Genomic DNA, 27,647 nt, shown 5'->3' with positions numbered 1-27,647 from the left:
ACTGTTAACTAATTGTCCTCACTGTTAGGAAGTTTCTCCTTAGTTCCAGGTTGCTTCTCTCCTTGATTAGTTTCCACCCGCTGTTTTTTCTTTTGCCCTCAGGTGCTTTGGTAAATGTGTTGACCCCCTCCTCTTTGTGGCAGCCTCTCAAATACTGGAATACTGCTATCATGTGTGTCCCCCCTCCTTTTTTTTAGCAAAACCCAAATCCTGCAACCGTTCATATATTTTAGTGTCTAGACCTTTAATCATCCTAGCTGCTCTCTGTACTTTTTCCAAAGTCTCAACATCTTTTTTGTAATGTGACCAAAACTGGATACGGTATTCCAGGTGTAGTCCTACTAAGGCTTTATAAAGCGGTATTAATACTTCATGCCTCTGGTTATGCCTCTGGTTATACAACCAAGGGTTTTATTAGCTAGTTTGGCTGCTGCCGCACATTGCTGACTCATTTTTAAGTGATCATCCACTAGGACTCCAAGGTCCCTCTCACAGTTACTATTTTTTAGCCAGGTTTCGCCTAATCTGTACTTGTACCTTTAGCTGCTCCTGCCTAAGTGTAAAACCTTGCTTTTTTCCACATTAAATTTCATGTTGTTGGATGGGGCCCATTGATCAAGTCTGTCAAGATCTTTTTGGATCCTGAGCTTGTCTTCTGGGGTGTTGGATATTCCTGCCCGCTTAGTGTCATCTGCAAAGTTGATGAGTTCCCCTTCTGTTCCCTCATCTAAGTCATTTATGAAGATATGGGAGAGAACTGGGCCTAAGACAGAATCTTGTGGTATCCCACTGCTTACTTCCCTCCATGTAGATGTAGTACCATTAAGGACTACTTATTACATATGGTTTGTCAGCCAGTTTCAAATCCATCTGGTGGTGATGCTGTCTATCCCACATTTTTCTAGGTTACCAAGAAGTAGGTTGTGGTCTACTTTGTTGAATGCCTTGCTGAAGTTGAAGTATACTATGTCCTCAGCATTTCTCTGGTCTACTAATTTAGTCACTTTGTCAAAGAATGAAATAAGATTGGTTTGGCATCATCTGTTTTTAACAAACCCGTGCTGGCTTTTAATTATAACCTTATTTGTTTTTAGTTGTTTGCAGATCTGTTTTTTTTTCCCCTTTCCTTTTTTGAAGATGGGAACCATATGTTCTCACAGCTCTTTTCCAATCCCCAGGTTATTCCCCAGTATTCCAGGATTTTTGAAAGATATAGTACAAAGATTCTGAGATAACATCTGCCAGCTTCTTCAGAACTCTGGGATGTAATCAGTCAGATACCAATGATTTATATTCGTCAAGATCAGATAGGTGTTCTCTAACCACTTTCTTGTTTATTTTGTTTTTTTTATTTCTAGTCTTTTACGGTTAGGTTTTTGGTAGCTTGGGCAATAGTTTCTTTTTTGCATGAAGACTGATGCAAAGAGTGATTTAAGCACTTCTGATTTCTCTCTGCTGCCTGTTACTTCCTTGCCATCTTCTCTCTTAAGTGGATCTACTGTTTCCTTGACTTTTTTCCTGTTATTTATATGTTGAAAGAAAGTTTTAAAAAATTATCTTTGACTTTTGTAGCAAGTCTTTGTTCATTCTGAGCCTTTGGTTTCCTGGAAAAGACGTTGAGACTTTGGGAAAAAGTGCAAAGAGAGCAACTAAGATGATTAAAGGCCTGGAGACTAAAACATGTGAAGAACAGTTGCAGAATTTGGGTATGGCCAGTCTAGAGAAAAGAAGGACTAGGGGGGACATGATAGCAGTATTCCAGTATTTGAGAGGCTGCCACAAGGAAGAGGGGGTCAATTTATTTTCCAAAGCACCAGAAGGCAAAACAAGAAACAATGGATGGAAACTAATCAAGGAGAGAAGAAACCTGAAATTAAGGAGAAACCTCTTAACAGTTAGGATAATTTACCAGTAGAACAGCTTGCCTTCAGATGTTGTGGATGCTTCATCACTAGAGGTTTTTAAGAAGAGACTGGACAGCCACTTGTCTGAAATGATATAGCGTTAGTGTTAGGCTTAGGGGTATTATAAATGGTTGTTGTTATACTTGCTCTTTGTATTGCCAGTGATTAGGGTTGTTGTGGGAAAAATGAGAAGAGGAAGGTGTATTGGATGTGTTTGCCCCCTTGAGTTGTTTGTAAAAATAATCTTTGCTATAATTGTTTACAATTATAGAGTTGTAACCTAGCCTTTCTTTCTTTCTTTCTTTCTTTCTTTCTTTCTTTCTTTCTTTCTTTCTTTCCTTCTTTCCTTCTTTCCTTCTTTCCTTCTTTCCTTCTTTTTTTGTATTCTAATAGAATGGAGGCAAATCTGAATAAACCAACAGTTTCCAGACCTTCCTTTCTTTCAGCAGTTGAGCTAACCCCAAGAACTGGCCCTGTGGATGCTAGTGATGTTAAAAAAAATCTATACAGTGATTTTTCTTCAAGTTTCAATATAAGCCAGGTAACAGAATAAAACAGTGGAAATTTATTTATTTAGTTTCTATGACCACCCATATCAAGCAAGTGACTTTGGACTGATGAACAATCATAAATCACTTAAAATCAATTGCAAACACAATGCAATAAATACAATAAATATACAGCAGCCAAGAAAAAATTATAATTAATAGATGTTATTATAACCTGGAAATGGGCCCTTAATGCTCAAAGATCCTGTTTCACAATCAGAGGAAGATTTTTTTTTTAAAAAAAGAAAATTCTTAAAAATTATAACTAGGAAAATAACGGCTTTGGAAATGGCTTAGGAAATTTGAGTAAATATGGTAGAATGAATTCCACAATTTGATCTAGCTAGTCAGTTGTTGGCAGCAGAGTCTAACATGGTTTTAATCTTTTTTTTTTTAAGTTATAGGAGAAAGTCCGGTCCAATGTTACCTCAAGGTACTTTAGATGGGGATTACAGGGGCTTCATATGTTCAGTTTGTTGTTAAGGTAGAAGCACCATTTTCAGTGGTCAAGTCTTGAGCTAAATTCAAAGACTTGAACTCTTGAGACAGTAATGTAATGTCATTTTTAAAAACAGCTGACATGCCATCTTACGTAGTTTTATGTTACACAGAAGTGAGAGGTATCAGTCTGGTGTATTTAGGAATAGCTAGTGGCCTTTTTCATCCGCAAGGCTTTGCTGTAATAAGTGAGATGCTAATTCTCTGTGTATGAGAGAGATGGAGAGAAAAGACGGGGAAAAGTCTTGACTAAGGGGAAAAAAATGTTCTCTGCAATTGTAAGTCTGGGGCATTTGAAAATTATTGGCCACAAACCAGATTTCTATCACTTTTTCTTTTAATTAGAGAGAGAGCCTGGAATCCAAAGAACGAATTCATGTTTGCCTTCGGGTCAGACCAATTTTAGAGTTGGAAAAAGAACATGATGTTCAGGTATTATTCAGCTAAAAGAATTTAAAGCAAAACTTCATTAAAATTATCTGCCTGGCTCTAAAGGATTCCCCGACCCTCACCCTATTTTTCTTATAGGGTTGTGTTTCTGTGGTTGACTCAACAAGTGTTCTATTAAAAGCTCCTAAAGGCTCCAAGACATTTCGCCTTAGTGAAAAAAACCTGCGACAATTGGTGCAGAAATTTACTTTTTCCCAGGTATAGCCAGTTTCCTTATTGGTACTATGAAAATGTTATGCATCTTTAACAGGATTATTTATTATTATTAGCTTTTAAAAGTTGAGAGTCAATATATTTTTTGCAATTTTTATAATTGAAAAAGACCTTTCTTGTATATTTCTTAGGTATTTGGGCCCAAAACAACACAAGAAGAACTCTTTGATGGTGCTGTGAAGCAGCCTATGTTAGATTTCCTAAGGGGACACAGTCGGCTAATATTTACTTACGGTGTTACAAATGCTGGGAAAACACACACCTACCATGGTACATCTGAGAAACTGATTTATCTAAGCTACACGTTACAGCTAAGGTTGCTTTTTGTCCTCTTGGTGGCACAACATAATTTCACAGTTCCAGCTGTTTTGGAGATATTTAGATATTTAGATTTGAGAAGATGAAAAGTCACTTTTATATTGGTTCTAGTTAAGACTTCTATATTTTATTGGCAGCAGCTTTAAAGTCTTAAGCCACCTTTCCTATCCCTGCAACCTGAGTTTCAAACAACAGAGGGCAGAGATTGGGTCCTCTTGCATGCAAAAATATGTCCTCTGCTATTCCGAGTCCTTTCACTGAAGCAAGGTACCCTGTTTGAAATCAATAAATGTGCTAGTGTGTATTTAAGATGAAAAAGATGTACTTAAGATGAAAAGCCAGAATCTAACATAGTAATGGTACTTTAGTCTTAAACTCCTCAGGTGTCTTAATCAAGTGATGAAATTCATTATCAGAATATTTTTATGCAACAACTACACTAGTATTCATTCACCCAGTAGACGGCAGTGTTTACAAGTTTGGATCTATGGCAGGCACGTCAAACTCGTGACATTGCACGACGTATCACGACTTTTTCCCTATTGCTGGCAATGTGGGCACGTTTTTGGGATGATGCGTCCGGCCCGTGGGCTGGCAGTTTGACATGCCTGATCTATGGTATATACTGTTCACTCTTTTGTTCTAAGTAGGGTTTTGTTGTGATTCAGGGTCAGCCTGTGGGTTCAGCAGTTGGGTCGGATGACTCAGAGGAGGAGGAGGGGGGTGTTGAAGACCTTGCTGAGGGGGTTGAAGATCTTGCTGATGACAGCCCTCAGCCAGGCCCCTCCCACTTGGTCACCACGGAGACCCAGCTGTGTGAGCCTGACAGCGTGGATGAAGATAACCCACAGCTGGCCCTGTTCAAGGAGGCAGTCAATTAGGAGCAAACAGAGGAAGGCAACGGGGCTTCTCGGAAGGAGGCAGAGAGAAGCCACGCCCTGAACTCTATATAAGGGGAATGTGTGGGGAGGGCTGGTTTGCTGAAGGCAACCGCTTGGCTTGTTCCTGTTTCTTTAAGCTCCTGTTTCTTGGTTTGTCTTGTTCCGTTTGTTTTTGTAGTAATAAATTTGGCAGGCGTAATTCCAGCCTCTTGCCTTATTGTAAAAGGGGTTGTCCCTGCCTTTTCTGCAGGGCTGGTAGCAGGCTGGTACAGAACAGGTTTCCTGTTTCTTGTTACAGTTAATAGTTGAGCAGTAAAGCACATGGTGACTGTACTTTTGTTTGCTCTGTATGGTGCTTTATATAAACAGAATTTCTAACATCAAGTGATCATCTTTTAGCATTATTTGTAATAAGGAATGGATAAATCCAGGAATCAGAAGGGTGCCCATTAGTGTGTTCCATTTCCCCATGTTGGCCATGTCAATTCTGATACAGTTGGTCAAGAAAAATGCAAATAGCTAAAAAAGCTATCCCAGAACCCACAAGTATTTTTCAATAGAAGGGGGGGGAGGGAGAGAAAAGAACAAGGAAGCGTTTTCCATATAAATAATATAATGCTGATGAATGAGCTGAATTCATTGAATGCTTTCCATTGCTTTTGTTTTTTGGTGGCAAAGAAATTATACATATAAACTGAAGTAAGTCCCACTGACTGCAAATAGGGTTCACTACTGTGAGGAATTAAGTAAGTTCTAAGCTGTAAGAACACTTTGTCAATATACAAGACAAGCAAGTCCATATTTGCTGCCTGCTGTAAAACTGTATTGTATTTACCTGAAGGATGGCTCCAATTCAGCTCTTGTAATCTGGGTCCAGCAAATATTTTGGATTTCCTTGGCCAGCAGTTATAGAGGCTAGGGTCCAGCATATCTGGACAGAAACAGATTGGGGATAATGGCAGTCATTCAAAAATATATTTAGTTCAGAAATTTCAGCCTTTCTTAATCTCTGCTCCAACAGCTTGGAACTCTACCTAAGTCTTAAATTCTGTATGCCAGGTACAGAGGAAGATAAAGGCATTCTCCCCAGGGCACTGGACATGTTGTTTAAAAGCATTCAAAACAAACTGTATCCAAACATGAATCTCAAGCCCCATCGATGTAAAGACCATAGAAATCTGTCTAAAGAAGAAGTGAGAGAAGAAATATCTCTAAAAAATTCATTGCTTCGGCTCCTGAAAGAGGTACTATGAGTTTTTTTTTAAAAAAAACACAAAGCAAACTTTTTAACAGATTTTACTGAATAAACCCAGAACAGAAAAATCATGGGTTTGACAATAAGGAAACATTTAATGGAATGTAAGGATAAGGAATAGAATATTGGTAGATTAACGCATATGCCCCGCCCCTCCTGTCAGTTTGGGTGATGTTCAGGCGTTGCAGAACAAGTTCAGAGAAACTGCACATTAGATGAATGATCTGATCTTGTTTTTAGTTATTACAGAATGCGACTTTTGTGCTCACTTCATATCTTCTAATATTAAGATACAAGGGATGATGGAGAGAAACCTCTAACAAAATATTTGTGGTAATCCAAATTTTGTTCTTGACTTAATTTTCAGGTAGATTGCAACAGCAGCAGTAATAGAACAACAGATAATTGTGAAGGTAAGTTAGGTTGTTCATACTTGTTTGCTAAACCATTGTTTACTGAAGAGGGTTGGATTCAAAAATAATGATCAGCTAGTGTCACCAGGGCCACTCTCAACTTTGGAGTAGTATGATGGAACCATTCTTCAAGGGATTGATAGGATCAGGACAAAGAAGTTAACAGAATCTAGACAATTTCTGCATATATTGTACTTTGCCAACCACAAAATCTGGGTCTGCATAACATGTTAAACCCAAATCAAGAATTATTGATATTGCTGTAAATGTGAATGTTGCTATTTGTCACATTGTTGAGTTCATTGCTGTAGCTAGCAAAGTCTAACAGCTAACTCTGTGATATATCCAAGCTGGGGTTGTATCCTCCATACCAACTGCCTGCTACTGAATAATATGGTTTTACATTATAACTTATTTAATTCCAATGTTCTGCCAGATATGAAAGAACCAGAAAAAGAAGCAGACCAGTCTAACCTGGAAGAGCAGAGAAATGTTAAATTCTCTGTTTGGGTTTCTTTTTGTGAAATTTACAATGAGTGCATTTATGACTTATTGCTTCCAATATCCAATGACAAGAGGAGAAAAATGCTACGCCTGGCGCAGGACATAAAAGGCTATTCCTATGTAAAAGGTAATGAAAATTTTAGCAATTGACCATAATTTCGATAACTTACAAATACCCTCCTTTTTCAATGTGAGATAGGCTTATTTTGACTAAAATTATGCATGGAATTATGCTATATAAATGTCATTATAAAATTTATAATATGATACAGGTTCGTATTTTCAATCCTTGGCTCTTACCTTCACCTGTTTCACTTTATTTGGAATTTATATAACAGTAGATTTAATTTGTTCCATTTTTTCTACCAATTTTTGCTATTTAGGAATCCAGAGATGCCTGCTATTATCTTAGAAGTACCTCTGCTAACAATTATTAACTGTTCACTGACATTTATCAGGTCACTGCTTACGTAATAGTTTTTGTTCAACCTGCTTTCAAAGATAAGATTCCAAGAGAATTCATTCAGATTGACATATATTTTGTAATATATGTCATGAGCCTGTAGGGTGTCTTGATGGGCTTGGAAGTATATCCTGTGTTCTTGCTAATTTTCCTCCATAATTATTTCCGCTTTAAAAAGTGTAAGATCTTAGTCACATACATCTGAGGTTCCAAAGGGTTAATTAGCTGTGTGTGGGAAAAGCACCAATTCTTGAGACTTATTTACATCCCCCATGTATGTTTAATCTCGACCAGCCAATGTGTGAAGTAACACTTAATTTCCAAGGCAAAATATTGCTAAATCAGATTAACTATTTCTGAATTCTGTTTTTCCAATTACATTTATCTGGTAGGATTATATACCTTGTAGGGTTTTGTTGTTGTTCAATAACTAATAAATACTCTGTTTCTTGAAAGATCTACAATGGGTTCAAGTTTCAAATTCCAAAGAAGCTTATAAACTTGTGAAACTAGGCTTGAGACATCAGAGCTATGCTTCCACAAAACTGAATGCCAACTCAAGTAGAAGGTAAAACAGCAAGTGCTTGGTATGGAATGGACAAATGTCTGCTTTGTATTTAATTTGGAAATCTTATCCAGTCTAGACTTAATGCTCCCAAATCTTCTTGTTCATAGTATGTTTCCTGATCTATCAACCCAAATATTCTGGTTTTATGTTTCCTTCCACGAACAACCACCAAGATGGAGCTTACAAGCTGTCATTTGTATATTGTATATATATATATATATATGTAATTCCAAAAATGTTGGCTTGATGTTTGTAACACTCCATCATTGTAAGACTATGTGTGCTTTGATCTATACATAATCAAACAGATCTATATTAATTCACTGAAATATAGCACTTAACTCAGAAATCCATTTAAGATTTTAACTTGGTGGAGCAGTGGGCTAATGCATCCTTAAGTAACACCAGCTGCCTGCAATTAGTGCAGGTTCGCATCCTACCAGGCTCAAGGTTGACTCGGCCTTCCATCCTTCCGAGGTAGGTAAAATGAGGACCCAGATTGTTGGGGGCAATTAAGCTGACTTTGTCATAATGCCGCTTGGGGGTATGTGTGAAAGCCCTAATAATACATAGAATGAAGGCTACTGCTAAGCTTGTAAGCCGCCCTGAGTCTTCGGAGAAGGGCAGGATATAAATGGAATTTAAATAAAATAAAATAAATTTTCATTTCTGATCAACCTGTGTTTGCCTTAACTAATAGTTGACTGGTTCAGGTAATCTTTAAACCCTCCATTTAAAGAAATTAAAGCTAAGACCTATTAAGTTGTTACGGAGCTTATAAACTACTCCAGTCACAATGAACTCTTATCATCCTACAAGTCTGCCTCCATAGCTCAGATTAAAATGCAACAAACAAAACAAAACTATAAAAGTACAAGAGTTGTTTGGGAATAGCTGCAGTCCACCCTTACCTCACCCCCATTATTTCATATATGTATCCCTTGTATTTCAATTAGTAGAGGGGCAAATACCTCATTCAACTTTGCAGTACTTGAGTAATTTGAATAGCTAAGGCTTTGTAGATTTTGGAAATGTCAGTCAGGAGGGCACCATTCAAATGTCCAGAAGAATGCTGACCTAAAACAAACGGAACAGCAAAGCATGCTTCCACAGGGCTAGATAGGACAGTTGGAGCAAGGGCATGCAAAAAAAAAAAAAACACTGATCTTATTAGAGAGGCATATATTCTTGGGAGATGGTGGCCCCGCAGATACCTAGGAACTAAGTCATGCAAGGTTTTGAATGTCACACCCAGCAATCCATACAATGGTTAACGTTTGTGGATCCACAGGAAATCAAAAGTAAAAACGTCTAAAAGTTGTAGTTCTGAGCATATTTGGTAATGTCAGTGTGCAAATATCCCAGGATGCTAGAATTATTTGTGTCTCACTGAACCATAGAATGGCATGGTTTTTCAATCTATCCTCTCTGAAGCAAGGAATTCATGTGCAAGGAATTACAACCAGAATGTTGGCTGGGTGAATGAATTTATTTATTGGCTGGTAGCAAGTTGGGTGTAACTTGAAAACAGAAGTACAGATAGTCCTCGCTTAACAACAATGTATTTAGCGACAATTCAAAGTTATGACAGTACTGAAAAAGTGACTTGTTCTCACACTTAAGACTGTCCAGTGTCCCTGCTGTCATGTGATCACAATTTGGGTGCTTGGCAACCATTGCACATTTATCATTGTCACAGCATCCCACAGTCACCTGGTGATCGTTTGTGACCTTCCCAGCTGGTTTTTGACAAGCAAAGCGAATGGGGAAGTAGTAGTTGGAGGTCACAAATCACAGTTCTGTGATTACGTCACTTATTTATTTATTTATTTATTTTAATTCCATTTATATCCCGCCCTTCTACGAAGACTCAGGGCGGCTTACAAGCTTAGCAGTAGCCTTCATTCTATGTATGTGCCTGCTTATTAGGGCTTAGTGACCGTAATGGGACTGCCGAAACTGCCATCGCTAAGTGAGGAAGTGAGGAAGTTGTGATATTTCGCTTAATGAGTGCTCTTCACTTAGCAATGGGAGTTGCTGCTCCTTCTCTGTGGGCGCCCCGGAACTATGGAATCGGTTGCCGGTTGAGCTCCGGATGGCGCCCGACCTTCGCTCCTTCCGTCACGAGCTGAAGACACATTTATTTGAACAAGCCGGCTTGGCCTGATGGGGGATGGATTGGGTTTTTTATTGTCATTTTTAATATATGTATTTACCTTTTTTAGTTGGGCATATGTTTAATATCTTTTTAACTTTTGTATTTTTGTACTTTTTATATCTCTGCCCTGTTCACCGCCCTGAGTCCTTCGGGAGAAGGGCGGTATATAAATAAAATAATAATAATAATAATAATAATAATAATAATAATAATAATAATAATAATAATAATAGTTATTATTATTATTATTATTATTATTATTATTATTATTATTATTATTATTATTATTATTATTATTATTATTATGCAAGGACTTTGTGTACCACAATTTGGGAATGGAAATCCTTTATGTAAGAATTGAATTCGTTGGCTTTTGAGATACATACAGGCAAGCAAACTACTGTTTGTACCCAGACATGCTTGGAGGTAACTTTTTCATTTTCTCTTACAGCCATAGCATATTTACTGTGAAAATGCTAAAAATTGATTCAGAAACCACGCGGGTGATGCAGGTCAATGAGTAAGCGGTCTTAATATTTCAGGAAAACATTATCTTTTCAAAACTGCCGTGCAATCTGTGTCTGTGCTGAATGGGTGTGCTTTTCTCTTCCACGTAGATTATTTCTCTGTGACCTGGCTGGCTCCGAGCGCTGCACGAGAACCTGCAACGAAGGGGAAAGATTAAAAGAGAGTGGAAACATTAATACTTCGCTGCTTATTCTGGGCAAATGCATCGGTGCCCTGAAATCGAATCAACAAACAAAGTAGGAACTGGAGGGCGAATTTCTTTCAGAGTAGGCAAATCTTGGCCATCTCAGCCACCCACTCATAGAAAGGGAAGGGAAATGTTAAATAGCAGAGAAAAGTTTCTTCTATCTTGTTACAGACTCTTCATTTTCTTTCTAGCTATAAAAAAATACACAAATTATGCATTCCCTATTTATTGTTCTCCTAACCCAGGGCTAGGCAACCTTGGCTCTTTTATGACTCGTGGACTTCAACTCCCAGAATTCCTGAGCCAGCCATGCTGAGGGGAAAGGGAGAGTTTCCAAGCTGAGCCATGGTTGGCTCAGGAATTCTGGGAGATGAAATCCATGAGTCATAAAAGAGCCAAGGTTGCCCACCCCTGTGACCTTTTTTTTTTTTTAATGAGGGTGAAGGTTCATTCTCCCGATCTTGTGGGTTGGTTTCCGAACGTTTCATTACCAGGCTGGGTAACATCTTCAAGCAGAGTTTATGGGATGTCAATGTCAGTGTTCTTTTGTTTCTAAGGGCTTCAGGTGTGGGTGTGTCAAATGAGGATCTTTTTTAAAAAAAACCTTGATAGTTTCTTGTCCTCCATTCCTGCATAAGAGAGAAAGAACCAAAAGAGGAAGGTTTTTAGTAAAAAGGATGCTCAACTCTTCTATGTGGGTTGTCTCCAATTTCCAGGAACCCCCAGAATTTCATTACATGTAATACTCAACTTATTAACCATTCATTCAGTGAAGTTACAGTGGCATTGAAATAAATGACTTGAGGGCGGTCTTTACACCTTACAATTGCAGCAACAAACACCCCCCCCGCCCCCTGTCACGGGATCAAAATTTGAGCTTTCGGCAACTGGCATATATTTACGATAGTTGCCATTTCCTGGAATAACAATGATCACCATTTGTGATCATTTGCCAGCCAGCTTGCAACAAGCAAAGTCAAGGTTGGGGGGGGGGAAGCTGGATTCGCTTAACAACCACATGAATCACTTAACAACTGCTTTGCTTAACGTGATTTGCTTAACGACTGTGGCAAAAAAAGTTGTAAAATCAGGCCCAATTCACTTAACAATCACTTTGCTTAGGAATGTAAATTCTGGGGCCAGTTGTGATTGTTCTTTGAGAGGGCTAAATGTGTTGAGTTTCAAAGATGCAAAGATGTCTGCTCATCCAGGGAAAAATTATCCTATGAAAAACACGACGTCTTAGAACTGCCCTGCCTTTTCCCAAATATACTTCCCAAACAACATTCTCCGTCTTCCCAATGTAATGATTTTTCCACTCTGTGAGCCTTGTAATTGAATCATGTAAATAATTTTTCAGAAGTTGTTGGCCTTTGCTGTAAAGACTGAAAGATTACCTGTCTTCTAGATCTTGGTTGACCGTAGGCCTCTGCAATCTTTCCATAAGATTTTCCTTCTGTGTTGATTTTCTAGAGATACCCTGTTTTTAGTTGTGGCAAGGCTACTGGTCTGTTACTTATCAGAAAGAACAGTTTCCAAGCAGAAATAGTGTTTTGGTTTTTGACACTTAAATGGCAGGGCTATGATTCATAAGGTATGTGTGTTTGGACAATTTTTCTTCTTGTTAGTTCTTAGTAGCAAGCTTTAAAACCTCTTTAACAATAAACATCTAAGTTGAAAATAGCAGGCAAAGCTTGTTTCAGTCACCATCTACCTGCACAGCATCTTAACTTTGGGATATTTGCTAGAAAGAAACATAGAAACATCTATTGTGTTTCTCCGCCATGTGTCTTCCTTTTCTTTTATGAATTCAAGTTTAGCTTGAATAGCCAGGAAACATGTATGAACCCTAAGCCTATTTGTAGGAACGGGTGTTGCACTTATTTCTGCAGTAAAATTTTGCCGCTAACTTTCTATATGTTTAAACTTTGAGTTTTAAGGTGCTGGTACTTAACTTTAAAGCCCTACATGGCTTAGGACCGGGATACTTGCAGGATCATCTGCTGCCAGGAATGAATTCCCATCGCCCAGTACGCTCACACAGAGAAGGCCTCCTCAGGGTACAGTTGGCTAGACAATGTCGGCTGGCGATCCCCAGGGGGAGGGCCTTCTCTGTGGGAGCGCCAGCCCTGTGGAACCAGCTCCCCCATGAACTTCGGATGGCCCAAGATCTCCGGTTCTTTCGCCGCGGCCTCAAAACACTCCTTTTCCACCTGGCTGATCTGGACTGACAGGGATTTTAGTTATGTTTTTAATTTTTAACTCTAACTTTTAATTTATTTTAATTTTAATTTTAATTTATTGTACAGAGGCCTTTAATTTTAATTTTTATCTTAACTTCTGTATTTATTATATGTTACTGTTGTTAGCCGCCCTGAGTCCTTCGGGAGATAGGGCGGCATATAAGTCCCAATAATAAATAAGTCCCAATAAATAAACTTTGCTGCAAGGAGAAACCTCCTGACAGGACAATTAACCAGTGGAACAGCTTGCCTCCAGAAATCGTGGGTGCTCCATCACTGGGGATTTTTAAGAAGAGGTTAGACAGTCACTTGTTTGAGATGGAATAGGTTCTCCTGCTTGAGCAGTGGGCTGGACTAGAAGACCTCCAAGGTCTGTTCCGGATTCTAGTCTAGTCTAGTCTATTGATTAAAAAAAAATCTCGTTCTTCGTTCTAGGCTGCAACAGCACATTCCTTTTCGGGAAAGCAAGTTCACTCACTTCTTTCAAGGTTTCTTCAGTGGGAAAGGAAAAGTTTGCATGATAGTTAATGTCAGCCAGAGTCCCTCTGCATATGATGAAACCCTCAATGTGCTAAAGTTCTCGGCAATTGCTCAAAAGGTAAATGCGCCCCGATGCTTAATGGCTGGGAATGAATGCCTATGACAAAATTGCTAGGTTACAAAAATTGCAAATTGTCAGACTTCATTACCAAAGTTTGATAATAAATCTCAGGTTTCTCAGCACGTAGTCTTCGACTTAAAACAGTTTTTTTTAAGAGACTGTTCGACGTTACAATGGCCCTGAAAAAAAGGGACTTAATGATCGTTTTTCCACACTTGTGACCGTCACAGTATCCCCACGGTCACATGATTTACATTCAGATGCTCGGCAACTGGTTTATACTTATGACTGTTGGCAGTGTCCCGGGGTCATGTGATCCCATTTTGCGATCTTCTGAGAAGCAGAGACAATGAGGGAGCCAGATTCTCTTAACAAGCACATTAGTAATTTAACAGCTGCAGTGATTCACTTAACAAATGTGACAAGAAATATAAAATGGGACAAAAGCCCACAAAAGTCTCACTTGGCAACATAAATTCTAGGCTCCAATGTGGTTGTAAGTCAAGGACTACTTGATTTTATTCGGCACTGGGTTAGTTTTGACAGAAGCTTCTGAGGTAGGATTTGGCTAGATGAGAAGCTTTACTGAAGACAAGAATGAATCCACTATTGATTTGTCCAAGTAGCGCAAAGTAGTCAAAATTTTCAGTAGGTCTGCACTGCAGTTTAAACTAGTTGTTGTTTCCCCCCCCTCCTCCCTTTCAGAGCTAACAGATACTTAGTCAATCTGTTGCTGCCTCTGGGAGTCATTTGGTCATTTGAGATCAATTCTCAGCCTGAGAATTACAGGAATCTCTACCCTTACTTCTGCCTTCATCTCTCAGATGTGCTAATTAGTGTAGAAAGATCAGTGCGGGGTAAAAGGGTTGAAGTACATCCAGAACAAAACAGATTGAAGTCCTCCCTCAGCTATGGAAGCTCCTTGGGTCACTTTAGGATAATCCCTGTCTCTCAGCCCCTTATCCAGTTTTGGTCAGCACGATGTAAAAAAGATGTCGAGACTCTTTCTAGAGTACAGAGAAGAGCAACAAAGATGATTGGGGGACTGGAGGCTAAAACATATAGGGAACGGTTGCTGGAATTGGGTATGTGTAGTTTAACGAAGAGAAGGGTGAGGGGTGACATGATAGCAGTGTTCCAATATCTCAGGGGCCGCCACAAAGAAGAGGGAGTCAAGCTATTCTCCAAAGTACCTGAAAGCAGGACAAGAAGCAACGGATGGAAACTAGTCAAGGAGAGAAGCAACCTAGAACTAAGGAGAAACTTCCTGACAGTTAGAACAATTAACCAGTGGAACAACCTGCTTCCAGAAGTGGTGACTGCTCCAACACTGGAAGTTTTTAAGAGAAGACTGGACAGCCATTTGTCCGAAATGGTATAGGGTTTCCTGCCTGAGCAGGGGGTTGGACTAGATGACCTCCAAGACCCCTTCCAACATTGTTGTTGTTATTATTATTATTATTATTATTATTATTATTATTATTATTATTATTATTATTATTAATAATAATAATAATAATAATAATAATAATAATAATAACAACAACAACAACAATAATAATAATAATTCAAAAGCTTGGCAACCGACTTATGAATCCTAGGGTCATGCGATCACCTTTTGCAACCCTGACAAGCAAAGCTGAGGGGGAAGCCAGATTCACTTAACAGCTGTGTTCCTATCATAACAACTACAGTAATTCACCAAATAAATCTGGCAAGAAAGGTCATAAAACGGAGCAAAATTCACTTAGCAAATGTCTCTCTTAGCAACAGAAATTTGGGGCTCAATTGTAGTCGTGGTGTCTTTGGAGAGCTCTTTTATTTTTACTTATATGCATTGAACGTCGATAAAATATTCATAAATGCTGAAACATTCCCATTAATTGAGACTTTAAGCACATTTTGTGACATCTGCCTTGAATAGGTCATGGTACTAGATCCTGAGTCTCCCCAAGAAGAGAGGGTTGATCAGCTATCCCTCAAAGCAGACTCCGAAATGACCCTTGTTGATGGCGTTTGCTTACCCATGAAAAGAGCAACTGTATTTTGGGAGGGGACTCTGGAAGATGTGATGGAAGATGAAGAAGAGCTGGTGGAAGATGACAGCGAAGAACACCAGGGGGATTGTTTGGCAGAAGACCCACATGCAAAAGAAGCTGACGCAACTGATAACATGGAAAATCAACTTGAAGGCGAAGATAGCGAAATCATTATGAGAAAAGAAGAATATCAGGTATGTCATTTGCCGGGCTCCATGTGTCCCAGTCTTCAACCAAAAAGACTAATGAGCATGGGTAGCATCAAGGCAATTTAAATTAGGATGGGGTAATGAAGAGAGATGAAAGGGACGCGGTGGCTCAGTGGGTTAGGACGCTGAGCTTGTCGATCAGAAGGTCGGCAGTTTGGCGGGTCGAATCCCGAGTGCCGCGTAGCAGAGTGAGCGCCTGTTACTCGTCCCAGCTTCTGCCAACCTAGCAGTTCAAAAGCACGTAAAAATGCAAGTAGAAAAATAGGGACCACTGTGGTGGGAAGGTAACAGCGTTCTGTGCACCTTTGGCATCTAGTCATGCCGGCCACATGACCACAGAGACGTCCTCGGACAAGCGCTGGCTCTTCGGCTTTGAAACGGAGATGAGCACCGGCCCCTAGAGTCGGAAACGACTAGCACGCATGTGCGGGGGAACCTTAACCTTTACCTTTACCTTAATGAAGAGAGAGAGGAAAAAAAGGGAGCTTGTGCGTTGGTCCCAATGAGAAATCATGCAGTTGATTAAGAGCAGGCATTTTATCGAGATTGATGGATGGGGCCCTGCTTCCCTCCACGTCATTTCTTTGTAGTCTAGCAAAGAAGATAGTCTATCTTCAAAGTCATACCAGGTTCCTGGCTTTGGCTGATCTCAATAACAATTAAGCAGGGCCATGTCTGGTTAGTAAGAATATGGGATATAGACTACTAGACTGAGGGTTTAAATTGATGTCAAGTTATTAAACTGTTGTTAAGAAAATTACACAGAAGTAGCTGAGTAATGTTGGGAAATATCCCAAGTGGAACAACCAATAGGTTGGAGTAGGGTTAACGAGGTGTATTTTTTTGGGGGGGGGGAGAAATGAACATTGAGCACTTTTCCAGAAAGAGAAAAGGCATTTGAATAAAATTAATATATTTCAAATATAATTGCATTTAGCTAATATTTATATAACCAATGAGCAATAGCTACACAAGATTGCATTAGGCTACATGCATTCTGTACAGACAGCTTGTTGATGAGAACCGGTTGTGTTTAATTTAGGTCTAAAGCGGTTGTGCCAACTTGTAAGATTAAAGACATTTGCTTTGAGGTTATCTTGCTCCTGTTACTGGCTGCATCGTCTGCTTGCTTAATATAGTTCCCTTTATTAGCCAAGTTCCTTCCATGGTAGTAACAGGAACTGAGCTGGAGTCAAAGGGGCCTTTGCCTAGCAACCAAAAAGCAGAATTTTATATTTGAAAGCAAATCTAGCTTGTGTTTATCCTGCATATCTGTAGCTTGCTTTTCTACAACAACCTATATTTAAAGTTGATTTCCAATGCCCTAATTGGACAACCCCCCCCTCTCTCTCTCTCCCCCCCCCTCTCTCTCTCTCTCTCTCTCTCTCTCTCTCTCTCTCTCTCTCTATATATATATATATATATATATATATATATATATATATATATATATATATATATATATATATATATATATATATATATAAATTTAGAAATAAAAGGGAGTCCCGGCAGAGAGCTAGAAGGGTATCCACCAGGTGTGGTCAAACAAGTCAAGATGGCAGTTGCAATGGCGTGATCGAAGCTGCACCTGTTTATGAGCCTTCGATTGCACATTGTGGCTGTTGTCTTGGATTTTTTTAACCACATCTTGTGAGACTCCTGCAGATTAGTCTTTTTGGAATGCCTATTCCCTGGTGTAGATGCAGCTGAAAAGGTCATGTTCTTGAAAGACATACTGTAGAAGGAAAGCAGCAGGATTGCCTAGATCAGCGGTTCCCAACCTTTTCTATACCCCGCATGCATAGAACACTTCTGATATATTCTCGCACCCCTTATAAAAGTTCAACGAATCATGCATATACACTATAGTTTTGAAAACCCAAGTTTTCAAATATCATGGAATATCATCTCGCACGCCCGGTTGGGAACCAACCCCTGGCCTAGATGCTGAGCAAATTATTGCCTGTATTGGTCAGAACCAAAATGACCTTGAAGAGCAAGCGAAAGAGCCACTACCAAAACTATGGTCAGGTAAAAAGAAATCAGAACTGTATCTGAGAAAGCGTCTCAAATAAGACCAAAAATAAAGAGGGGAGGCACATTCAAACTTGCAAGATTCTATCCTTCTATGATAAAAGCACTATTGGCTTGCATGACTTCAATTTCCTAGTCTAGTCTACCTTGGTCAAGTCATCAAGTGGATGGCTTCCCAGTTAAATGGTTAGCAATCAATAAATGGGCCATGAACGTTAACAGGATGCCAGCCAGTGTAGGTTGCTGAGTGGATGCACAATTTACATGCCTGCAAGCCACCTCCAGGTGCCTCTTTGCTATATGACTCAAGAGGAAGTGTAGGAAGCGCAATTTGGTTTTCTTTACCCATTCATGTTTGCTTGGAGAAAAGAGGCAGCTTCCTCCAATGTAAGTTTTCTTGCAGGGTTAGAAAACTAAGCACATCCTGAATGAAACATTAAATCAGTAATAATGGGTAATGAAGAAAATGAGGAATAACTATACAGGTGACGTCTGTTGATAATATGTCTGTACCGTGAATGTATTGATGTAGGAAGCTGTCCATCTTTACTAGAAGACGGTCTTATTCAGTACTGCATCTTTTGCCTAAGAGACAGGATTACTAGAGTATCGTGTCTCCAGAGACCCATCTTGCATGTCATAAAAAGTCTCATAATATTTATTCCTGGTTCTCCAATTTAGAAGCTACTAGACATAATAGAAGAACTGAAAAATAAGTTGATAGGTGAAAAGAAAGCGAAACTGTACATGGAGCTAAAAATTCGCGAAGAAGTTACCCAAGAATGTCTCCAGTACTTCAATGCAAAGGATAGTGACCTCAAGTAAGTCTTTTTTTTTGTGCCACCTGGGAGTTATAGAATGTTTTCTAGTATACAACAAAGGTGTGTGCATATTGTTTCAGAGTCTGTCAAGATCAGGCAGAAAATTACTTAACCGTGGTGAAGCTATTTCTTGTGAATGTTTAGATAAAACAAGGATTGGAAAAGTTTTAGATACTATTCAAAGGTTGTTAAGTTGCCACTTTTACTGATAGGTAGCATTTTCAGTCACCCGCAAAGTAGCCTATTTCCAGATAAACTGAATTACAAACTTATACTTAACAGAACAAACCAAACGTGCATAGATTTTGATTATGTAATTACATAAAATGGCCATCTGGCAGATGAAATGCCCTGGTATATTCTCTAGCCCAGGGATCTCCAGTCCTTGGGCTGCAGCCCACTACCAGGTCATGGCCTATTTGCAACCGGGCCACGCAGGTGCAACTTGCATGAGTGGCGGGCTGTCACACGTGCATGTAGTTTAACTTGCACAAGTCAAGGTGTGTGTGCGTGTGTGCATGTGTGTGCGTGTGCCAGCCTGCCGCTCACGAAAGTTGAGCGCACGCCAGACCAATGCTTGCACGGTCCAGTTCCCCCCTCTCTCTTCCCTGTCTACTCCTGGCCAGGCCACCAAGCCACAAAGGTTGGGGACTGCTGCTCTAGTCTAGTATATTTATGGAGAAATAGGAAGTTTATAAGGAAGACCTTTTAGGTTTTGGTTTGCCTGTATGAGATATACTGCATACTAGACAGAGTGACACTGGAAGCCCTTGTTCATCAGTTAAACTCCTGTGTTCACATAAATTAATGGTATAGTGGGATTTTCCCATTCCCAATAAGTGAACGCCCAGTTTTTCCTCCTCCATTTCTTCCTGGTTCCTCATGATAATAAAGTTACTGTGCATAATAAGGAGCTAGCATGTGAAGTGCAATTTCTCATATCCAATGCTCTTATCTCCTCCAGCTAAAAAGTTTTTTAAAGAATAAGTTGAAGGGGTGGATTGGTATGATTTGTTTCCAAGGAGAATGTGAATTATTTCTCTTTCTGATATATTTAGGAAGATTTTTAGCCGTAAGGAAGAAATAATGGAGGCTACTTGTGAAGAGCGGATGAGCATTTACAAGCAGTTGGTGAAGGACTGTATTGCACTCCCGGATGGCAAAGCAGGAGCAGAAGAGACTCTAAAAGAGGGTGAAAAAGTGGTAGGTTTTGTTCCAGCAAATGTAAGCAATTTTGTTACATGAAGTCCTCAGTTAATGACCACCTGTTCAGAGATTGTTCAGAATTAAGACAGCACTGAACAAGGAGAGTTACAGTGGGTCCTTGAGGTTGCAGCATCCCCACGGTTCCACGATTATAATTTTGGCAAACTGGCTTACAATTGTGACGATAGCAGTGTACCGTGGTCATGTGATCGCCATTTGCAACCTTCCTTTCGGGGTTCTGACAAGCAAAGCCCTTGGGAAAGCCATCCGGGAAGGTTGCCAGTGATGATCACGTGACATCGTGTTTAAGAACTACACAGGATTCGCTTAACTGCCGCAACTGGAATGGCTGTTGTAAGTTGGCATGGTCATGTGAGATGAGGCTTTACAACCCTATCACTTAGTGATGAAGCTGCCAATCTTGATGAATGTAGTTACTGGAGGATTTCCTGTATTTTATCTCTTCCTGCTAGGTCAGCATATCAGCTTTGAGATATGGCCAGTGAATCTGCCATCTTTGGCTTATTGTCAGTGAGCAGTGCTTGAGCAAGCCATGATTTAATTTGATTTCTGAGCACAGGCTTCTTTCTTTCTTTCTTTCTTTCTTTCTTTCTTTCTTTCTTTCTTTCTTTCTTTCTTTCTTTCTTTCTTTCTTTCTTTCTCTCCCTCCCTCCCTCCCTCCCTCCCTCCCTCCCTCCCTCCCTCTCCAGATAGATAGGGAGTTTTTCAATAATACTGTTAACTTGTGCTTCCGAGACTTTCAACGTAGTTGCATGTGTTTTGTAGCCCTCCTGTTTTCCTCTCCCTTTTAAATGTCCTGTTTTTTCTGCCACAAGGGAGGAGGTGAAGATGGAGAACCTGGAAACGTGGCTGATCTTCCCAGTATGATGGGGTCACTGCAACAGAACGTTGCTGATATTAAACAACAGGCAGAAATGGCATTTAGCATGCTTGATGCTTTGGAAGAACCTCAACTGACCATTGAGCGACTTGAAAAGCAGCTGGCTGACGTTACAGCAGAATTAGCCCAAGCTCGTGAGGACCTCTTGAGCCAGAATAAAGGTACATAAAGAAAGAAGAGAAAGAATAAAATGATTGGCTGCAGACTGAAGGAGCATGCTGCCTGTTTCACATGCCTGGAATGTGTGTGGAGAGAGGGATTTCAGCTTGTTTCATATCGTTATCAATTTAAAAGGGAAATGAATGTTCCTTAGAATATACTGGTAGTCCTTAACTTACTGTAGTTCATTTAGTGACCATTCATAATTATGACCCTGAAAAAAGTGACATGACCATTTTCCCCACTTAACGGCCCTTGCAGCATCCCTGTGGTCACATGATCAAAATTCAGACGCTTGGCAACTGACTCATATTTATGACTGTTGCAGTGTGCCAGGGTCACGTGATTCCCTTTTGCGACCTACTGACAAGCAAAGTCAATCATGACACCAGATTTATTCAACAACTGTGTAACTAACTTAAGTGCAGTGATTCACTTATCAACTGTGGTAAGAAAGGTTGTAAAATGGGGCCAAACTCAATAACTGCCTCACTTGGCAACAGAAATTTTGGGCTCAATTGTGGTCGTAAGTTTATTTATTTATTTATTTATTAGATTTATATACCGTCCTTCTCCCGAGGGACTCAGGGCGGTGTACAGGGCAATTAAAATATGACATACAAAAGTTAAAAATAGATTAAATTAAATTGAGGACTATCTGTATGATTCAGGTTTGGAAATGAATTTGGTTCCAGGTCCAGAGGAACTCTAAAATGCAATAAAAGCATTCTATAAATCAGTATGCAAATTATGTCCGTTTCTTCATTGTTTGAAAATAAAAACCAGAAGTGAATATTAAAGACATGATAAACATAAGCGCTATTATAATGATATCTTTTGGGTCTAATTAAAAAACAGAAAATAGATTTTTAATTACTGGGGAGCCTAGCAGTGTGGCAGGAGATGCTTTGCCATTTGACCAATTAGTAATTTTACTCTTAAGGCTGGGTTTATAAAGAAGGCATAAAAATGATTGCTTGTTTATTAATAGCAGATTGTTTAGCTATTTCCTAACCAGCTAATTGAGTGGTACTGTATATACATGATTTTATGAAATTAACAAAAAAGACAAAAAGTAAGGTATCAAGAAAGTTTATTAAAAAAAGGTTCCTTTATTTATACGATATATGAACCTATAATGTTAAAACAGTTTTCTAAACAATCCAATAATTCTTGTGGCATTTAAAAACTACTTATATTCCAGCAGCGGTAATGCAAGAAGATAAACTGAGTGAATCTGCTAAAGTTCTTCAGGATGCTACTGAGGTAAAGTTTGTTTATTACATTCAGATCAGGAACAAATAGCCTCTTTTGTCATAAAATCACAACAAAAGTAGATGGGTCTGCGGAGAAAAGTTGGGGGAAAGTAAGATCGCTTGGTTTCTTTCTCACATCCACCCACGGCATTCTCCCCTGTCGTTTAAAAAAAACAACAACCTCAGAAAAAAGTTATTATTGAAAAAATAAAAATATTTACAGTTGTTAAAAGGTACTTTGTCAGTGAATATCGGCATACAGAGAAATAGACTTTCAAATTGAGGAAACACCAACTCACATTAGGGCTTAATGGGATCATCTGCAGCTCGTGGGTTGTCTTCTCCTGCAGAAGATTTGGGACAATCTTCTGTAACCTCCTAAACCAGATTTAATGAAGCCCAGCACAACCCAGCTTGAGACTATATTTTGTTTCTGAGTTGCCAGCTGTGTGCAGACACATCTCTTCTCAGGCTCCTTTTTCTTTTTCTTTCAAGAAAATGGCTCTACAGAACAAGCACATTCAGGAGCTGAGTCAAGCTGTGCAGCAAAAGGACAAAGAAATCAGTCAGCTACAAGCTCTGGTTGGTCACTTGGAAGCTTCCATAAAAGATTCTGTGAGTATTTAATTTGTCTCCCTGATCACTCAAAGGTAGCTGTCGTGTGTTAATGCCAAGGTCAAGGTTTGCTTGAATTGAGCTCCAAAAAACAACCTTTGGAATTTTATTTTATTTTATTTTATTATTTTATTTTATTTTATTTTATTATTTTATTTTATTATTTTATTTATTTTATTTTATTTTTTATTTTATTTTATTATTTTATTTTATTTTATTATTTTATTTATTTTATTTTATTTTATTATTTTATTTTAACAAAAAGGTCAGCCTCTGTATTTACAATCTATCAAGGCAAAGACTTTTGAAGATAGTGTATGACAGAGGTAGGCAACCTTGGCTCTTTTATGACTCGTGGACTTCAACTCCCAGAATTCCTAAGCCAGCGTCCACGAGTCATAAAAGGGCCAAGGTTGCCTACTCCTGGTGTATGATAAAGCAAAGAAGGCCTGTTGCTTAATTTCTTGAAAGGTATGCAACTTGATATGGCCAAATATGTTCCTTTACTTCTTGGTTTCCTACTCTATGGTTCCCCCCCCCCCCCCCCCCGTGTAATGAAACGTAATTGCACAGAGAAAAGTAATGTTTGACTTGCTGTTGGACAGAAGAAGAAAAATGTCTGCTGTCCTTGAGGCAGTCTACACATCCCATCTTACCTCTTGGGATGATGCACAATTGGCTTAAGTTTGAAGACGCCAGCTTCATTCTTTGTAGATAATCTAATTCAGTGAGGTCAAAGATCGCTCTGACCAAATAGCCTTTTCCCCTATATTATAAAATCACTTACAAAATGAAACAAAGCCTCTTCAGTTCCAACCTCTTTGGGTGATACCTTGATCATTGCCATTGTATCATAAGCAGAAACAGTACTTTATGCATCTTCTCACACCTTAACCTTAAGGAATGACTTAATAGTGGCTGTGTGATTGGAAGCTTGCATGCACCCTTATGATAAATCCTCCTTTGGGGAAAATGTCAAAGATAAAGAGACTCTCTTCTCCAGTGACTCAAGGAGCTACACCATTAGTAGTGCACATCATAATATGGAGTCATCCATAGGCATGTCAAAGAAGAATTAGACTAAGAGGGAAATCACACCTCCCTCCAGTATTGGGCCAAAACCAAATGGACACTTTGCAGTTAGGATATCATCATGCGATTAGAAGATGAGCCTTCCAGATCAGAAAGTATTCAAAAAGGCACTGCGGAAGAGCAGAGACCAAGTATGAGTAGCAATGACAATTATGTTATAGCTGGAGCAATGCTGAAACGGCATTTGTCAGCTAACATGGTGATAGCAAAAGGAAAGGTTGATGCTGTAAAGGGATTGATGTCCCCTGATGTCAGGGATTTTACACTGATATTCTGGGAGTCAGCAAATTGAGATGAAGTTGAACGTACCACTTCACATCAAAGAAGCATCAGATTATAGACTAGGCATCATTAACAAAAGAAAAAAAAATGTCAAAGTTGGAGTCCTTGATACAACCTCTATAAATTATAACTGAAACTAAAGGAAACCAAGTCACTTGACCAAGAAGATATTCCTTCAGCAGTATTCCCTTATCTGTGGCAGACACAAATAATTGCTTTAATGACTTAGATTTGGTAAATCAAGTGCCTGAAGAACTTTGGATTGAAATCTGTGAAATCATTTAAGATGAAACTAACAAAAATGAAAAAAAATCAAATGAAACAAAAACTGCTGAAGGCTGAAGAAAGATGTTTAGAGAGATGTTTACTATGTAATGTGGTCCTTGTCTACTAGTTTGGCTGGCTTCAGAAAAGAGTTGGATCAGTTCAGGGAAGTCAGGGGGATCAATGGCTCTTAGCTTTGATCGCAGTGTGACCATTTCTAAAACCATCTGCTAGAAGACTAGTGGGTTTCTTTGTGGGGTTGTTTGGCCACTGTGAGAGAGACCTCTGGACTTAGATGGTCCAGGGGTCTGATCCAACAGGGCACCACTTACGATTTATTTGGGAGACAATCAGTGACAAACATGGTCAAAATATTAACGTCAGACCATGAGGTGACAGCTCTGACAATGTGCTGAGAAATTGAATGTCCCCAAAGTTACACATTGCCCAGATCACAGTTTTCCTAACTGTAATGTATAGGTATAAAACTGAGCCATCAGGAAAAAAAATAATGAAAAAAAGGATGCTTTTGAATTGTGCTGGAGAAGATTGCTCAGAATACATTGGACTAGAATCTAATGAATTCAGCACTGGATGAAATAAATCCAGAGAGCTGGTTGGAAGCCCTAATAATGAAGCTAAAGCTTAAATAATTTTGGCACATAAGGTGAAGGGCAGAGTCAATGAAGAAAACCCTGAAGCTTGAAAAAAATTCAAAGAAGACAAGCCAGGTTGATACTATCATTAGTTTGGTTCACACTTCAACCTACAAGAATTCAATGAAACAACTCCTGACCGACAATCCCATTAAAATAATGTCCATTGAAGTAATGTACAAAGATTTAAAAGCAAGTGGACAATAACAAAATGATCCAAACTAAGGCCTTGTTGAAAAAGGCATGCAACCTTGTGTAGGCAGAAAAACCTTTGTGATGTCCTCATCTTTCATGTCATTAAGACAAGCTGTTCCTAAAACATAAGGAGCTTTAGGGAGCAACTTCTTAAGCAGTGTAGGAAGTGTTGAGAGAGGCTGATTCTCACACCTAGGAATGTTTTCCCAGGCAAGGTGATGTTCTCTTGATTTCATTCAAATGGCATACGTAAGTGTGCCACAGATCTTGAGGATCTGTGGCCAAAAAGGGTATTTAAAGGGGGTCCATGATGAAGAAAAGATTGAGAACCACTGGCACACATGATTTAAAACTTCAAAAAGCAACTTCCGTGATAGACAGACAGACAGGCAGGCAGAGACAGACAGACAGACAGACAGACAGACAGATAGATAGATCATGATACCTTTTGAAGGAAAGGCATTCTGTTTATCTTTGGTGTTACTGGGTAAAGCAGTTATCTAAATTTTAGCCTGCTCCTTGAAGTGGATAACTGGGAACAATAATCTACTTTGGGTGTTTTATGAATAAAATATGAAGTAATGTATTTTATGGTAATGAAGGGACAGACAATTATAGAAGAGGGTTATAAGGAGCATAAGGACACTCTTTCTATCCCGCAGCCAACTCCGTTTTTCTTTTCCATATAATATCCTACAAAAGTTGCCTGATAATATGCATAAAGTTAGGGAAGAACTTAGGGAATAGGGTATTTTTTTTCTTATTTGTCTGCATCAAGTTTCAGATGAGAGCACTCAAATTCTTATGGCATTGGACGGGAGCAATTGCCAGATTACTAAGAAGTTATCAGACTTACTCAGTGTCTATATCTATCACTGTGACTAATATTTCATGCAGAAATAATAGTTTTGGTGACTACCAAAGGTAAGGTAAGGTAAAGGAGGCCCTGCAGATTTTACTCTGCTAATCCTTGCTGACTCTAGTGGACAGTGCTCATCTCCATTTCAAGGCTGTTGAGCCAGCACAGTCCAAAGATATTTCTGCAGCCATGACATCAAGGAACGCTGTTACCTGCCCACCAAAGTGGTACCTATTTATCTAGTTGCATTTTCAAGCTTTCAAACTGCTAGTTTGGCGGGATCTAGAGTGAGACTGGGAGCTCACCTCATCATGCAGTGCTTAGGTCTCAAACCTAGGCTGTCGGTTTTCCCGCCAACGAGCCCAGGGTCTGAACCACTGAGTCACCCAGCCACCAAAGGTAAGGAGTTAGTGAAATTAGCAGAGTATCTAAAGTAAGTGATCTTGACGGACATATTGACTGGAACACTGCATTCCAGTGTGTTTCAGTAGCAATGGAAAAAAAATCCTATTTTTTTATTGTAGGAGTCATTTAAACTAGAAATGGCAAAGCAGGCAAATTCTTAATGTTTCTGCCCTTTAAGAATTGGCTTCTTTATTTTAATACAGGAGATGGCCACTGCAACTATAAAACAGCAAATGAAACAGGAAAACTGCAGTGAATCCAAGGAAGAAAATGTTGCTTCAAGAAGGAAACGATATTTAGAAAGGGATGAAGAAGGGCCCCCTTCAAAGCAAGGTATCACTTCCTCTTCTGCATATACCGAAAGGCTGCTGAGGTCAAAAATTACTTGTGTATCAAAATGAAAAGTTTAAGTACAGAATTAATGTTGAGAACCAGAAGACGGCTGTCACATCAGATTTGCATCTTGCATGAACTCTTTATTATCTTTATTTTATAAAAATCAAAAATAAATATTTTTAAATGGAACATCTTTTCCATGTAGTACGTGCATTTCTCATCAGATTGATGTCGTGAACTATTCTGTTTTATGAACCTGCTGAGTCTGCTGAAGTGTGTGTCTGTATGTATGCATATAATTTTGATTCTCCTAAATCTAGTCAGTGGAAATTCTAAGATCCTATCTTTGTGAGTCTACTAAAAATGTTATGCTTCCTTTAGTAAGAATGCTGGCTTGCTCTGCAAAATCCTGCATATTTTTCATCTGAATTATTCTTCCCATTTTTTTTACAGTCAACAATTTACATGGTAGTTAATATTTTTGGTTTGGGATTCATGCAGCAAAAAATCATTGTTAGAGAATCTTTAAAGGTCACCAGAATAAAACCTATTACTCTGTAGTACATGCCAGGTATATGAATAG

The 27,647-nt window shown here is 39.1% G+C and overlaps 1 protein-coding gene across 1 annotated transcript in view; it reads left to right on the top strand.

Annotated features, from left to right (window-relative positions):
• Positions 1 to 887: 887 nt before the first annotated feature.
• Positions 888 to 27,647, top strand: part of KIF20B (kinesin family member 20B) — a 62,287-nt gene continuing 35,527 nt past the window's right edge. The window contains exons 1-18 of the mRNA XM_083364126.1: positions 888 to 2,445; positions 3,296 to 3,382; positions 3,479 to 3,598; positions 3,745 to 3,883; positions 5,872 to 6,056; positions 6,435 to 6,480; positions 6,917 to 7,111; positions 7,904 to 8,015; positions 10,625 to 10,693; positions 10,791 to 10,937; positions 13,567 to 13,729; positions 15,657 to 15,965; positions 18,699 to 18,838; positions 19,897 to 20,038; positions 20,881 to 21,106; positions 22,309 to 22,370; positions 22,856 to 22,975; positions 26,932 to 27,061. Of these exons, the coding sequence (XP_083220252.1) occupies positions 2,299 to 2,445; positions 3,296 to 3,382; positions 3,479 to 3,598; positions 3,745 to 3,883; positions 5,872 to 6,056; positions 6,435 to 6,480; positions 6,917 to 7,111; positions 7,904 to 8,015; positions 10,625 to 10,693; positions 10,791 to 10,937; positions 13,567 to 13,729; positions 15,657 to 15,965; positions 18,699 to 18,838; positions 19,897 to 20,038; positions 20,881 to 21,106; positions 22,309 to 22,370; positions 22,856 to 22,975; positions 26,932 to 27,061 (2,539 nt within the window). The 5' untranslated portion in view covers positions 888 to 2,298. The remainder of the gene's footprint in view (positions 2,446 to 3,295; positions 3,383 to 3,478; positions 3,599 to 3,744; positions 3,884 to 5,871; positions 6,057 to 6,434; positions 6,481 to 6,916; positions 7,112 to 7,903; positions 8,016 to 10,624; positions 10,694 to 10,790; positions 10,938 to 13,566; positions 13,730 to 15,656; positions 15,966 to 18,698; positions 18,839 to 19,896; positions 20,039 to 20,880; positions 21,107 to 22,308; positions 22,371 to 22,855; positions 22,976 to 26,931; positions 27,062 to 27,647) is intronic.

Source organism: Vipera ursinii (assembly GCF_947247035.1).
Source record: "Vipera ursinii genome assembly, chromosome: 5".
Lineage (NCBI taxonomy): Eukaryota > Metazoa > Chordata > Lepidosauria > Squamata > Viperidae > Vipera > Vipera ursinii.
This window is presented reverse-complemented; position numbering and strand designations above follow the sequence as displayed.